This window comes from Pholis gunnellus (genome assembly GCF_910591455.1).
Source record: "Pholis gunnellus genome assembly, chromosome: 20".
NCBI lineage: Eukaryota > Metazoa > Chordata > Actinopteri > Perciformes > Pholidae > Pholis > Pholis gunnellus.
In genome coordinates, this window is record NC_136547.1 from 7765466 (window position 1) to 7782153 (window position 16688).

At 42.2% G+C, this 16688-nt stretch overlaps 1 protein-coding gene across 1 annotated transcript in view; it reads left to right on the forward strand.

The window, feature by feature from the left end:
- The window catches only part of gpr158a (G protein-coupled receptor 158a), a gene marked incomplete at both ends in the record, with an annotated part of 64707 nt that overhangs the window by 11986 nt on the left and 36033 nt on the right, over positions 1 to 16688 (forward strand). The window contains one exon of the mRNA XM_079181839.1: positions 97 to 202. Within this exon, the coding sequence (XP_079037965.1) occupies positions 97 to 202 (106 nt within the window). The remainder of the gene's footprint in view (positions 1 to 96; positions 203 to 16688) is intronic.

The window sequence follows — 16688 nt, forward strand, 5'->3', positions numbered from 1 at the left end:
AGGGGACCCGACCTGTAATAGTGCAGTCTTCCTCACTGTGCACTGACACTGCTAATCCTTCAACAGCCGGGTTAATGGTGTCCTCCTGTCTTGCAGGGGCGTGGTGCGAGTGGACATTAATCTGCAGGATGTTGATATCGACCAGTGCTCCACTGACGGATGGTTTGCTGGAACCCATCGATGCAACCTGACCACTATGGAGGTGAGTGTGCCGAACAGGCGGATCAGACAGAAGATTGATTCGCTCTGGAAAACTGAACACACATTCAGTCACATCTCAACGAGGCCATAAATGGAAAAGCGCTAAATCTGTACATCACGTGATGGATCGTAATCTAATTCCTCTTTAATGATACTGTTACAACCACCTAACTAAACACTATAGGTTGTTTTACAATTCTGTGCATAAAGATGTCTATTTGAAACATCTCCTTTAAGATAAGAAAAGCGTGTATGGGGGATTAGTTTGACTTTTCTCCAAAGCAGATCAATGTTCTGCAGTTAGCACTTTGCTTGCTTGTTGTGTTTACACAAAACACAGTATACTATACAATATTTAAAACTGTTACTGTGCAAACCATCCCTTGATTATCCATCCTTATAGATGTATCCGTCAGTGTGTCATGATTACAGTGAGATAAATGTGTTTTGTCACACCTGAAGCTTTGTTAAACGCACCTGCACCTCCTAATCTCTGTCAAGGTTGTTATGCAGTATGATGTGTCTGTCTGTTGAAACTCAATGCACAGCTTTGCGTGACACTACGTGGACAGATGGGCCCAGTATGACAAGTATTATTTTTGCACAACTAACAGAGATGAGGACTTTGTTCCAAATCGTAAGAGTCAGTTTACATGGACAAGAAGAAATATATTTAATTTAAAAGTTAAGTGATGATGGAGATGGAGAGTTTTGGAAACATGCTCAGCCTTGGCAGAGGAAAAAATAGCCCGGCCATTTTTATGCTGATGAAAAATAGCCCGTCTCAAGGCCGTGGAACATGTGGGCAGAGCTCTTGGACAAGATGAAAAAACTCTCTGTGCTCTGCTATTTTTAAGAGGATGTCATCTATCCACATCCTCCATTTCAAATCGGAGAACTGTCATTCATTTTCTTAATTTTCATCAATGCGAGCTAGAATAGATAGTAACCGATGAGCAAGTTATTCAAGGATTCAAGGATAATGTATTGTCATTATGCAACACAGGGTTACAGAATGAAATGCAGCTGTAGCTCATTTGCTACCCGAAGCAAAAAACAAAAAGACATTAGTGCTTTAGTGCGTGTTATTAGTTTGCATCAGGAGGAATGCAAACAGCAGCAACTAAACATTAATTAAGAGAAAATAGTCAAAATATTTCTGCATTTATAGTTGGCTTTTGTTTACTTGGGGGGCAGCTGAAACAAAGGGCTAATGAGTACAACACTGATTTAGTTAGCAAACAACCAGCAGTGAGGGAGCAACATTATCATTCATTTAGAGTCATGCTTTTGGTCATGAATTTGAGTCCAATATTGTCTCTTTTAGCTCTATTTTTGGTCTCCACCGACCCCTGAGAGAAACCTCGGCTCTTTAACTGCTAAATGTACCGCTATGTTCATCAGTGAGTAGCTCACTTTGTTTATTTTGCTGCTCCTTACCGGCCAGTTTAGTGTGAGAGCGGCTACAGTGAATCAAAACAGTAACATTGCAGAGCGTAAAAACCACACGACTTTGTAAAAGATGCTAAAACACTTAAGGGAAGCTGCAGCCGGTGACCACTTTCATATACAAGTAGTCATTTGTTCCATTGTTAATGCATACATATTCCTCACAGCCGCTTTTATATGTATTCCTAGAAAATATACTTTAATTCAGTGTAAACAGCAGAGAGGAACCAAGCTTTTCAACTTACGCCAGCAGTTAGCATCGCAACCAATAATGTCTTTTTACATTCCAGTTGACAGCATGCATGATTAAAACGGTATGTTTTAATCACAGTTCATTAATTCTTTCTGCCTGCTTTCATAGTAACCTTTGGTTTGCAGAGAGCTTGCTGTCTAGGTAGCGGCTAGCCTTCTGGTCGATGCCTCTTACCTGCCGGTTCAGTCTCATCATTAAGAGCAATAGATCTCCACGAGATGCTGCAGATCGGACTCCTTCATAATGCATGTGATGTAATGGATTGCAGTGAGCGTCTTTGAATAATTCATCACTCTCTTTGTCTGAGTACTTCCACCTTTCCGTGGACAGTCAATGCCAGAGACATTTGACATAGTGTGTGTGTGTGTGTGTGTGTGTGTGTGTGTGTGTGTGTTGGGTGGCTGCTAGGAGAAAAATACATTGTTGCTGGTATAGATTTTAGCTGGGTTTGCAAAATAATGATCTCTGCGTGCTTACAGTGCAGAAGTGTAGAAGTGTGTCAGGAGTATGATTACTTACAGCCGAATAATGAAAGCTGTTGTGGTCATTGCTTGTTGTTGCAGGATGTGACTTGTGTTGCTCGTTAGCGTCATATCTGCTCTAGATACAACACGGATACAGAGCGGTATAGAAGAAGGAAGATATGGACGTGAATACCACGAGAGCAGCAGTGATTTTAACCACCTTGTTATCACTTCGCGCCACTTGTTTGTGTCCTAATAGTGTAGGAATTACAACAAGCTATCTGTAGGTGCACGGCCAGGTAAATCAGAGGTGACGTGGGAGGCTGATGTCTTTCTAACTATGAAGAGAAAGCACGACTGCAGTGTAATCAAGTCTTGTAGGGCAGTGTGTGTGTGTGTGTGTGGTAATGTGATTTAAAAAAAAAAAAATACAGCTTTGTGAGGGATGCCCCAGTATTTGCAAACAGGGATTCGTTTTGTGTTATTGCTGTGTTTTTCTCCTTATGCAGGTATTCCCTCTATATGTGCAGCATTAATGGGTTTCTTTGGGGCCATTTGAATAAAACAGACAATCACTTCAGGCGGCTATAGATCCACGTTAGGAGTATTTTCTTTGCTTTATTGGAAACAAGGCAGTTGGTTTAGTTGGTGTTGGAGCGGTTCATTTACCTAAGTGTTTCATTGACGTAGTCACATTTTCAACCCCCCCCCCTCTCGGATGCTCTTTACTTCCCCTCATAATGTGGACTCCACGTTCTGTTTTGCATGCACGACTCTGACAGGATTTGTCCTTTAACGTCTATGAGATCCTTTCATCACGTATCGACTGTTGTTCTCCTGCTTGCGTTTTTAAGTGCCACCATTCCAGCAATTGGATTTGACAAAATGCAGCGGTTTGCAGCCGGCCGGCTCCCTGGCCTCGCCTCGCATCCTGCCTCTCAAGCTGCTGTTTGCCCAGCCAAGCATGCACGGCGGCCCAAACTCAGAAGGAGGCAGATGCTACGGATGACTGATTCACCAGGCGAGCAGAGGGAGGAAAAACAAAATGAGGCTCGGACTGTTGACAAGAAAAATACAATAACCCAACGGTGTCAGAAGCCTGTGGTTATTTGAAGGCAATGCTGTTTTAAAATCAAACAGTTGTCCTCGTTTCTTTCTGCACTGATGGATTTCACCCTACTTATTTTCACCAATGGTGCCCCAATTGAGCTATAAAAAAATATCCCAACCAAACCCATAGGATGTCAGAGTTAACGGTGCTCCGGTCAGGATTAACTATTACAACATTGTATATTAAGTATTTATTAAATGATGAGAAAGATAAAGTATCGTGAGTTGACGACTGTTTATTCGGCTGATAACGATTGGTTGGGGGATCGATCGGAGAGTTGTACCACAGTGTGTATCAGTTAGTGCTTACAAGCTTGAAAGGGAGATAGATGGATAGATAGATAGACGGGCAGACAGACAGACAGACAGACAGACGGACAAACATGACTTGATAAAATGTTGCAGTGTAGATAACGTAACTTTATAGTAAAAACAAACTATATACCATTTCCATTTTGCTGTAAACCAGTTGTTTTTTAAAATAGGCACCTCATTTATCGCCATCAAATTACAGGAACTTGCACACAATGTAGACAATCAAGCAGAGTATGCCAACGCTGCTGTCAAAGGACAATAAAGTATATTTACAAAGCAATCAATTTTATCATAAACTGACTGCAGACCACTCGCCGCTTATATTAAGCCAAGAGCAAACCTTATATTTTCTTTGATTAACGACACAGTACAGCTCTGATGTGCCAATCATGGTGAAGCTATGAATCATTACATAGCCAAGCATGGAGCCCATAGATTTTTCAAACTACAATCTCTACTTAATTTCCTGTTGAAAAGGTGTGTATATGCTGTTATGAGGCTGACGTGTTGCCATCTTTTTTCCCCCCCCTTACCTCTCATCTCTCACTAATGGCACTTCCATTAGTGTGTTTCACCGTTCTGCAAAAGTCCAGGACTTTGCCGCCCTGGGGGCACCTTTCATACGAGAACGCGGCTGTGGACGATGATGAATGTTTCAATCAATTAGCTTATTGCTCAGAACAAGTGGTGGGGCCCTCGGGGGACCGTGACACATAACCTGAATGATTACTTCAGCCGTCACGGCGAGGACTCCTGACTCTGCACTGTTTCCTGTTGAGGGATGCTGAGCGAGAGGAGTGAGGACCGCTGGTTAGAAATAAACATTTATAAACTGAGAGCGAGGACAAAGCTTCAGGAGTTTGACCATAAATACATCGTGATTGGGATTATTTATGGGATGTTTCTAGAGGTAAACAATGTGTCTTGTAGTGACAGAATATCTGGATTTTGAGTTTCCAATCTAAAAACTCAATACATAGATTTTTTTTTTTTATCAGTCACAGTAACCAGGTTTGCCAGAGTTGATTTGTAGACCGCTGCTGCTCTGAGGTCTGGCTCGTACCTGTTTTCAGTAATGGTACCAGTGAGGCTCGGGGGATGGTAATTTCAGTCCACCACTTTGGTCCTCACTGAAATATCTCAGCAGCTGTTTGATGGATTGCCATGGAATTGTGTGCAAACATTCATGGTCCCCAGAGGATGAATCCGTGGATGAGCCTCTGACTTTTCCTCTAGCGCCACCGTGAGGTTGAGGTTTTTGTGGTTTTTAAATGAAACAATTTGCTACACACATTCCTGTACACGTTAAGAGGAATTATAATAACTTGCATGACTTTTATCTAGAGACATTATTAGGTTAACATTTCAGTTTGGGCAAATATCTGCTCAACTCATAATATGCTCACCAGCCCCAGCTGTTCTTTTTGTTTCGTGCAGACACACACACGGTAAACTATGTTGGCACACATTACACCTGCTAAACATCAGCATGGTAACCTCGTTATTTTGGGTTAGTATTCAGCCTCATTTTGCCACAGAGAGCCGCTGTTATGGCTGTAAACTCTTAGTCGTGTTAGTTAAACATTTTGCCATTAAGTTCACATTATCTGGAATCCTGTAACTTAATGTCCTCTTCTTCATATTCGTCTTCATTCTCTGCCTCTTCTTTTAGCCGTTCATAACTTTGAAGTACATATTCACTTCCCAGAATGCATTTGACATTTTGGATTCAAACTCTCCTGCCAAGAATTACTTTTGAAACTTCACTCATTCTCGCACCAAGACTTGCGACCCATGTGGCTGAAAACCACCGCGTGGCCGGGGACTTTTCATGGCCGTGGTATTTTGTACACTCAACAGCATGCGTGGTTTATTTTTGCTCTCTCTGTTGTTGGAAAGCTGAAGTGGATCTTCGCGCTCCGTCTGTTAAATCACTGTTACATCTTGACCTTGGTTCACAAGGTTGCCCCGGCCCAGCCGGCTATCATCTCAATCACACGCTGATTTCTCCGCTGCGTACCTTGTGCTGCTGAATTAATAACACCATCCGTGTTAACGCAACTGCTGCTACCCTCCTGCTTTGTCTGCTCTCACCTTCTGTCTCTCTCTCTCTCGCTCTCTCTCATACATTTTTGCAAACAGAAAAGTGAACACAACACATGCAGTTGTCACTTGTAAGGACATTATATTGACCTACATTCTTTCCCTAGAGGCTTTCCCAAGTCCCAACCATGACCACTATATAATATATAATAGAGAGCGATGCACCGGTTGCAATTTCTTAATGATTTTTTAAAAGTCTGACCTGATTTACTTGGTAAGAACTAAGACAGCAAGGCTCGAGACAAACCTTTTTACAACCCTCCCGGAACCGTCCTGAAAAATCATTTCTACAGTCAGATAAAAAAGTTTATTGGCATTGTTAGTTTTAATTATGTATTATAAGCTGCTTAGAGCTAGTGTTAGGAAGTTATACAGGTCATCATTCTCTCTCTAATATCTATTTTATATTGCTGTGAAAACATCTCCTTCATACAACTCTGTTTATTATTTTCCTCTCCGAAAACTAGATTTTACGTCATGATAGCGCTGTAGTTTAGCTAATCCCAATACTCATCTGTGCTGATTGAATGCGTCATAATGCAAACCAATGCATAGCCTCTGTTAGCATTAGCTGTTAGCTCCGTTAAGAGCAGGACTGTGCAATTTCTCTAAGCGAAGTGGGATTTGAACCTTAACCACAAACCTCTCTCAATTCCAGCTGAGTTGTTGTCGTTGTAGACGGATTTAAAACGCAGGTGGTGACCCACAACACAAGTCGTGCGCGTCATCTATTGTTTCTGTGATTTACATCTGTCTCATGTCCTGTAATCTTTACTTACAGCTGTCTGTAACTTACAAAGACGTGACAAAGGCCACGCATTGTATTGGCAGCTATTGTAACAAGTCCTTTATCTGCACTGGAACGGCGACGGAAGAACAATCATTTCCGGGATCACAGCACAAGAGTGTAATGGACACTTTTGAATTACTCGAGTGCACAAGAGCCAGTCTCATTGGTCGGGTTCATGCTTGTTGCTTCAGAGGCACATATGGCAGGTTGAATTGATGAGATTCATTTAAAATACTTTGAAAACTGATTGCCGACTGAAATTCATTCATCAGTGAGTGTCCAAAAACAAGATTGATTTGCCAATCAAAAATGTTGCTTCATTTGCATGCAAAGGTTTTAGGCCCCGTTCTGTCCCATAATGAGTTGTCTTTTGTGTCAGCAATCATTTCTTACGAGAAATTCCAAATGGCGGATGTGCTGTAAATGAAACTGCAGGGTTTATCCAGTATTCGACTGCTGAAATGAACTCAATGGCATGTGCAATTAAAGCTTTGTTTTCTTATTAACCTTACCTTTTGTTAGCCAGTCGATCATTTAGGAGTAGCAGTGTTTCCCAGAACGCAGTAATACAATCCGTTATAAATGTGCTTTTGAAGGTTTAAGACTAAATGAGTTTCCTGCCGTTGGAAACGTTAGAAAACCTTCTACGATACAATGATTTCTGGTTTGAAGTTACCTCTGAAACCTTTGCTTACTAAAAGGAGAATCAACTTGTATCCTTGACGAATGATAATCAATACCAGCAGTTTATTTGCTTGAAATGAAACAGCTCACTTGGTCATATTTTCCCCGAAAGCCATACACAAATTCCTGAGATAGCACGTAGTTTTACATCACATCCAAATATGTCACTCTTCGCTGGCCCTTGATTGCTCATTCGACATGCCGTGTGCTCCGTTAAACTCCCCAAACCCCTTTGAGAATGTGCTTCACGCTGGTTGAGTAACGTTTAGCTGCTTGTTTCTCCGACAGCTTCCCCGTCCTGGTGTTCCCTCTACACTCGTTCAACTAAAGTGCTTACCCCTTCATCTGCACGCCCAGCCGCATATTGTAAGACAGAAATAGACTTTTGGCATCTTGGGAATACCCCTGCTGTTAGAAACACGGCATCGTAGTGGGGCAGGGATTCCCACGAGGGAGCTATATTAAGAGTAGTTTCACACCAGGCCACGGCCTTTTTTAACCTGCTGATCTCGTTTCGGCAATTTGAGTGGAAAAAAAGGGCACGAAGCATCTTAATTAACTACAGTACTTGCTAGGTTGCCTATTACAGTATCTGTTCGGGAGCCTATAAATAGGGTAATTGGTAATTAGCTACAGTGATCTCACCAAAGCTGTGATTAAGCTTCAGAGTTGATAAGGGGGCTTGATAAGAAGGAAATAGAATAATGCTGTGCACCAGCAGGTTTATGTTCACCCTTCAATTTGAGCAAATCCTGTTTTTTTGCTGGGTGAATTGTGCAGCATTGTAGTAAAGTAAGTAAGTCAACTTGTATTTAGCAACTATAAAAACCCAGGTAACAGGTAAACCTTACAAGAGGATGGCGAGGCGAGGATCCACTTGCGGCTTTGTCGTGTCGCTTCAGCTGCATTCACTCAAAATACAGCAGTATGGCACCTTCGTGCAGGGTTGGGCGGAGGTGTGGGTCGTGTTTGTAGAATGTAACCGCCAAGATACAATCAGTAAATAACGTTTTAGTTCTCTCATTTGCTGATTTGTTCCCGGTAACGCCGCTCGCTCTCTTCATTCACTCTCTAGGAGAAGTAACCTCTGTCTATAAATCAACGCAACGTGTCAGTACCACGGACAGCGACGCAAACTACACGCACACACACACACACACACAATAAACAGACAGCTGTCCAATATTCTGAAACACAGCTAGCATGTATCTCAGCCAATAATGTTGTTGTTTTTACTATTTTTCTATATAATGCGATACCAAGACTTGACCAATCAGATTACTATCAAAATTATTAGTCAAGGACACTTTGGAAAAAAAGTTAAGTCTTGAGTCTGCTGACCTGAACCCAGGACAGCAACGCACAGTCAGCTCGTGTCTTCAGTCTTGGATGAAGAACAACTACAGGCCCAGAAGTGTACGGCATTAGTATTCAAAGCCTTATAGATGAGGAGGAGGATCTTGAATTGGATTTTTGGTTTAATCGGAAGCCAGTGACGTGATGCGAGAGCGATATGAGGTCTCATTGATGAATAGATTTTTTTGGTCCGACTTTAACCGGGTGACAGCGTCTTGGCTTCTTGGCAACAAAGATAAATACAGTAGTCTAAGCGAGAGGAGACAAAATCAGGAAAAAACATTTCCAACTGCTGGAAAGATAACAGTGGTTGTATTTTTGCAACACTGTCTTGACGTGTTTATCAAATTTCAGCTGGTAGTCAAAATTGAAGCCCAGGTTTTTTGGAGGAGGTTTGTAGAGACCTGGTCCGGAGCGAATCCCAGAACTTCAGTTTTGCTCTGATTTAATTAAAGAAAGTCGTAAAGAGAGATCAGGACATTAAGTTCTACTCGAGACTAGGGAAGAGAAAAGGGCAATAAATGTGAGTTTCTTTCCACTGTAGAAAGAAAGATTAAGGAGTTTAAGGATGAGCAGAGATCTGCAGCTTGGCAGATGGATGGAGTGCTACATCTTGGAAACACTTTTTAGAAGTTTTCCGCGCTGCAGAAAGAAAAACAAGTCTTTTTGAATGTTTTTTTATAGCGCCACGGAAATGAAACATCCAATGGCATGTCCTGCCAACACAGTCTGGTACAGAATACTTGAGTTTACTTTGAATATTTTCTTTAACATTGCCAAGATTTCATCACTCAATATCCCTAAAAAAATATAGAAGGTTCAGTTTGTAAATGTGCTATCTTGTCATCCAAGGACATTTTTATCGTTCCCAATAAAGAGGAACCACTGATATACCAAATTCAAGTCCCACATGGGACAGCAGTGAGATGTGTCCTGCGGTTCTGTCTCTGGGGTACTGGAGATGAAAACGTCCAGGTTGAGGGCTGTTGGCCGTAACGCAGTGGGACGAGAGATCACAGGACACTTCTGGTTTTAACTGTGGCCCCGGGCCCTCGGCAGTGCAGCCCTTCCTTAACCACTGTCCCTCTAATTGGCTCTGTGGATAATGCTGGAACTCTGAATTTACATGGAAACACTTTGAAGACTTGAGTACACTCGCCCCCGGGCACAGTCTTACATTCGCTGTGCCCAGCCTCGGCAGCACACCGCAAACCGAGACAGAAAGCAAACACTCGGTCCGGGGAGGATTGAAAAAAAAAAAAGAGTGGAATGTAGAGGTAACATTTGTCTAGGGACCCATGAGATTGGATGTGAAATGAGTACAGCTGTATGCTTACAGAAGATGGAAATAGACTGAGAAAGAGTGGGGAATACAGACAACAACATATAGAGTGACGGTATCTTATTTTACAAATACAAAAGTAACCTGGCTCTTGCCTTTCCTGCAGTTTCAGTCTGATTAAGCTGTTTATATAACCCTAACTCGCCACAGATATAAAATCCAACACATTTATTTCTGCATAGAATTTTGGACCATTGATCCATTTTCCATCACTTTTCCTTTTCCATGAAAGGCGAAGCAAGAAAACCCGGATGTCCCTCTCCTCCGCAGCATCCCGAGTACCTCCTGAGGTGTTCCCACACCAGTAGGGATATATAATAAGGATAAGGATATATAATCCCCCCCCAGTGTGTTCTGGGTCTGCCACGGGGTCTCCTCCCAGTTGGACCAACAGAGGAATACCTCCACAGGGAGGCATCAAGGAGGATCAGATACTCTTGACATTTGGGTCCTTTCAAAGTGAAAGATCAGGGGTTCTAGTCCAACAATTCTTGCTGATATTGAAGCTGCTCATTGTGTCTCTAAAGGGTGATTCCAGACACCCTTGTGATTGACTCAATGGTAATCTGCTTTAGTAAAATATGTGGGACAAAAGCTGCAATTAACAAGGTCAGAAAACGGCTTCTTTACCCAGAATCTTTCCATCTGTAGTAAGCACAGATAGTTTGGTGTCATGATTATTTGTTGAGCACAACCATTTTGCATTGACGAAGATCAATGGCGCGGTAGCAGGTCAGATCTACAGATGTTCTCTATGTTTATTCTCTATGATGTGATTTCTGATCTTTGGCAACTTTAAAACAGAAACATTTCTTGAATCACTTTCAAGTTACAAATTAGGATGACAGGGAGTTCAAGTGAGGAAGAACTTTTGCGGTTACTGTATGAGGAGAGTTGAAGTGTCGGTTGAGTGGACAACAGCGATTTGTGCCCGTTGTCCCCGGAGGCTGCTTTGAGGATGTCAGAAAACTTTGTGATTGCCTGATCCCTTGGTACTCACTGTCCTTGTTTTTTTGCGCTCATGTACCCGAGTGTGTGTACGTGTGGTACGTCTGTTTGCGTGACTGTCCGTTGCAAGTTGCAAGAGTCAACATTACTGTGCATTTTACCGCGCGAACGTGGAATAAATATGCGCCCGGTTCACTTTGACACTTGCGTAAGCTGTGAATGTGATTATGACGGCAATATCCCAGCGGTGTCTGTTGTGTGTTTACCCGTCTCAGTCTGATGGCAGTGCTAAGCTCCCTCCAGGCCAGAGTGTTTATCTCGCTGGTGTTAAAGGCTCACGGTCTTTGGACTGCACCCAAAAAACGAGGCCTCGCTGCCCGGGCAGCTCGGCCCCGGCTAACTTGTGCTAGTTGACCTCGTTTAAAGGCCTGGCTGTCTGTCTGTCCCCCTGAGCACGGAGCCACAGCCATCCAGCTCTCAGCAGTGTCTCTTTGTGTGTCTCAGTTAGAATAATGCTCAGGCTTGAAATTGTGGTCTGAGCCAGATCCAGCGCCAATTTATTTAGCCCAGTCCATGCCCAACAGCTAAACGCTTCTTTTTTTAGGATGAAGCCGGCCAGAAGCAAAGATATTGACGTCAAAACTCATTCTTCTCTCCTTTCTGTATCCTTTGCTCTCTCATGTCCAGAGCTACACACAGCCACCAGTTCACTTCTTAGGCTTGCTGCTGCAACGTAATGTGGACCAGTTCATCATGAGCATTAAGAAAACAATTAGAAGAAATAAAAGATTGTTGAAAAGAATGCTCTCTCCTTGCTGTGGACTAGAAATTAAGCTAAATTAGGTACATGTTTCTAATTTAGCGGCTGGCTAAGACGTTAGCTTGCAAATTCCACGACTGCACAGACCCCAACCCTTGGAAATGCAACACACCCAAAAAGTATACAGCACACTGCACATACAAGCAAACTCAGTAGCAACTGTACTGTATGAGCAGAGTAAATTGCCCTGCAGTCAAGTATTCTCCTTCTCACCTCCTTTCTGTGCATTTGATAGTTCGGTCTGTAATTATTGGACGATGAGCTTTCCTCAGGGTTTACGTTGTATTCTGTAGGGTCATTACAAATATCTACAGAGGCCTATTAGTGGTTGATTAGGCACTGTGCTGGACCGGAAGAGCGTGGGCTTATTTCAAAGAGAAGGAGAGTCCTCGGCAGGCCTTAATTAGCCGGCAGAATTGAGCTAGTTCCTGGTTTTCTGGTCAGGTGGAAGACAACCGGCCTCCGCATTAATTAGTGCTATACTCTGAGAGTTGGTTCTTATTCCCCCGCTTCATGTTACAGAAAGGTGATGGAAGATAACTGCTGTGTTTGATGTCAGGAGGAAGGGTATGTAGTGTGTGTGTGTGTGTGTGTGTACATTTGTATGCAGGGAGTGGAATGCAGTGATGCACAGAGGATATGCAATTATAGTGAATTTATAGTCCGAGTTTATTTTGAAAGTTACTCAGGCCTTCACTGTCTTGTGAGCACCAGTATTTATGATGCTGAAAACAATACACACTTTCCTCTTATTTTAGAAAATGTAATTTGTGTATCTGATCTGAACACATCATTCACAAATGTTCGCACAAATCTGTGCTTAAACCGTGTATACGAACATTTTAGACACAAATACAGGATTCATCAACATCATATATACTCGATAATGTAGGGTGAATATTCCTGTATTTATTTCTTTTTTGCAATATATATTGAATAAAAATAAAATATTGCAATATCATTTTTTCCAATGTCCTGCAGCCCTAATTGGTTATCATGCGTCTAAACTATGATTTGATGCTTTAGCATTAATATTTCCCTTAACTGGAACTAAGGGTCCAGCTCAAATCATGAGAAATAGCCCCAGACCAGCAGTGAACTACGGGACTGAGGAGTCCACATACTTTTGGCCACTTAGTATTCAAGTCTACTTCCCTCGGGTCAGAGCTGAGATGGAGTTGTGGTTTCTGTTTATTGCCTCTGTTTAATTGATTTTAGATTGTTATCAATTGATTCCAACCACGTTACAAACACCACTGATTGTAAGAAAGGGAGAAATAAAAAAGGAGGCAGAGTGTGTGTGTGTGTGTGTTGCGTCTGTTTCTGAGCCCTTTTATAAGCGCTCCGTCACAAGGCAGACCACGCTGGCATGACAGCGTGACGCACGCCGATAAAAAAGGCTCTCGCTTGCGGTCACACACATGTCACCATGGCAATTAGTATGTCAGGGTGCGTGTGATTGACAGCTGCCACAGCTGGCATGTCACCAGCGAGCGGTGCTGGTGGGGGAACCATGGTGCACGGAAGGACAACACAAGCTCTTAGTGTGTCTCTCACATCATATTTACAGTTCTCAAGATTTAATATTTCAAATATTTCTTACATCCATGTCAGATGTTATCAGAAACAACAGTTTCGCATTATTCTCAATCATATGGACGTATATATATATATATATATAGAGAGATTTATTATCAGCTGATGTGATTTCTGCTGTCTTCTGCTCACTATGGAAAGAGCAGTATGGCTGCCTGAGTTGCTCGCTTTCAATAGAACATCATCAAACATAATTAATAGCAACTGTCGTGCATATAAAAGTAGGTCAGTGCTACGTGTGCTCTGTTTGAAATACTAGAACAGGATGTTGCCTTGTAATAGCTGTAGGGCTGCAGCTGTGGATTGTTTCTACAGATTTATTCCATCGATTAATCGAGTAGTTGGATGAAAAATATTTTGCTTTTTATAAAGGATCTATAGAAAAAATGCTACATTTTGATTGCTTAAATTTAATACAATAATATTATTATAATATTATAATATTTATTGCATCAACGAGTTTCTCAAGGAATCCTTTAAGCCCTAAATATCTGAATATATTGTGTATTTGACAATAATGGAATCATATAAGATGTGGAAAAGTGATTTTAACTGATAAATTGATTTTGAAAATTAGGTCGCCTGTTCACGTTTGTATGCGTTTGTGTGCCACTAGTGGTGAAAAACATACACATTGGTACCTTTAAGTTGCCTACTTATATTATCAAAGATTTTCATTTGATTTCTTAAATCTATATTTTTGAGAAAACAGCCAATTCTTTTCAAATGGTGGAATAGAAATCACCTGAATATAACTTCACCCTAGACCTTGACATCCGTCCCTGGTGTCTCCTCAGCTCCTCATCCCTGTGTGGAGACCTTTACACATCTGGTTCAAAAGCTCCTTCTTACGGCCCCTTGATATGAGTCTGGCTCCTCGGATCCCATGTGACTGATGGCAGGTCGCTGGGAGCCAGACTGCGTTGTCTGGGCCGCTTCCCTCGTTCAACTTACTCCACATCCGAGTCCCCGCATCAATCACCGCAGCAGGCAGGAGTGGGATGCACTGTCAGGGCTATTCCTGGCCCTCCCTGTCTCTCACACACACACACACACACACACACCTGTCTCTGGCTGTTTCTTCTGGTGCCTTTCTGAGGTGGGCATATTAGCAGTGGCAGGCAGTAGCTGCAGCACGCTCCACCTGTCCTGAGGAGACGACTGTGGGGAATCAGAGAGGAAATCACGCTGCACCACAGACCTCGTTTAAAGCTGCACCAGTTTTATGAAGGAATACACGACTCAGCAGCCTGAATCAAAAAAGAGAGGCACCAACATAAAGCACCATCTAACCTGGAGATTTGTCAAATTTACCCAAACAAAATGCACACTTTGACTCTGTATGTGCTGAATAAAAACTGCTGTCCATATTCAAATAGAGGCCGATTTACGAACGTCAGATTTGACTCTTGAACGTCTCTCAGTCTTGCCGGGTTGGTCAATATGACCATTGAGTGAGCAGTTACCTCCAGCTGTCATTAAGAGACATGAACATGCACATTTGTTGCAGGTTTTAAATACAAGAACACACATTAAAACATGCAAAGCATAAGCTTGGATAGCTGAAACAATCTAAATAAGATAAGATAAGACAATCCTTTGTTAGTCCCACAGTGGGGGAAATCATCTATTGCTCACAATTGCTTCTGCTTACTAGTTATTGGTAAATTCTTGGTGGTTGCCATGTTGGCTCCCTTTTCCCCTCTTTAATCGCAACAAACACAAGATTGACATACAGTATTAACAAAGTGTTATATGACAATGTGTAAGCAGAGAAACAGTTTACTCATCCAGCAAACACAAAGCAACATTTGCATCAATTTGAAGTCAAGTTTCTGGCAACTTGTTGTAAGTTGACCAGCTTTTTGTTCACTTTCCTTTCTGCCGTTTTCACAACTTTTTGCTGAAAACAGCTGAACCAATATAGTAAAAAATTTTATGTACACACAGTCATTTGCCCCAGAGTACATTTTAAATTATTTAAAGGGCAGCTTTAAGTTCAGTTGAAAACACAAACCAAAAACATTGCCTCTATGCAAGTTCACTTTTGAACTTTTTGAAAAATGTATCCGTGTTGTACTGGATGTATTAAATATGACAGAACCCTTCTTTTTGCTTCTAGTATGAATGAATTTGGATCAAAAAAAGAAAGCTACCTTGTGTCTGGGACCTTTTATCTCCCATTAAAATTCACTAGTGAGCCGCAATGCATGATGGTGACGTGCATTCATAGCATCTAATGTTCAAACACGTGTAAGAAGTCTTGAAATAAGCAAATATTTCCTGTATTGTGGGTGTGACATGGTGTCTGAATGCGTAGAGGCAAAGGTTTACCATTTTAACATCAAACGGACCCATTTCAAGACTGTCACCACATCGGTGTAGTGCCACTTTAAATGCTTTGGTCTCTTCAGTGGAGTTTGTTTGAGGAACTATTTCGCTGAATTGTAACCCGGTAATTACCTTGTGCTGCTGAGCGCTGGCCGGGCCTCTCCGAGGCTTTGACGGAGGGCCCGCACTCTCAGCATTCGTACCTCGAGAGACGGGTCAGAAATAGCCGCTTCTCAAGACCTGCAGATTCCAGTCCGCTGTGAAGAGCGTCGCCGGCGTGACTGACGCTTCATTTAGACGCTGGTCCGGCCTCTGGATCTCGCTGTCGGGGCCAAAAACACTTCATAGCGTGTCAAGTCCCGTCGCTATTCTGGGCTCCTCGTCGTTTCTTGGGACTCATAAGTCATTATCATCTCTGCTTAGTGTGAAAATAAGATGTAATGTAGTTTTAGGGAGAGAGAGAGAGAGAGAGAGAGAGAGAGAGAGAGAAAATAATTTTGCTTTGTTTTTTACATCAATGACCCAAATGTGTTCACACAGAAGAGAGGATGAAAATCGCATTCCCACAAGAAGTAGAATTACTGGTTCTCCTTTTAATCAAGCCTGTTCTTAATTTAGATATTAATGATATCTCGTAATTTGGCCAACAGCACACAAAGTCTGCCAAGGATGCCCCCTGACGCCCCGCTCGTGTTTTTTCTCAGCAGCCCTCCGTCTGTTTCCTATCAGACTTTCAATCGAATGGAAGACGCTTTACTAATTTATTATTGAGTGGCGAGACGGCACAGTTAGACTTAAATAATTAGACATTTGATCCCATGTTCTCTTCTCTGATTCCCGGCTACAGGCTTTACTTTTGGTCTCGTGTTGACATATTGTAATTGCTTCTATATTGGTGTCTCATAAGTCTGTATAACAAGAAGACT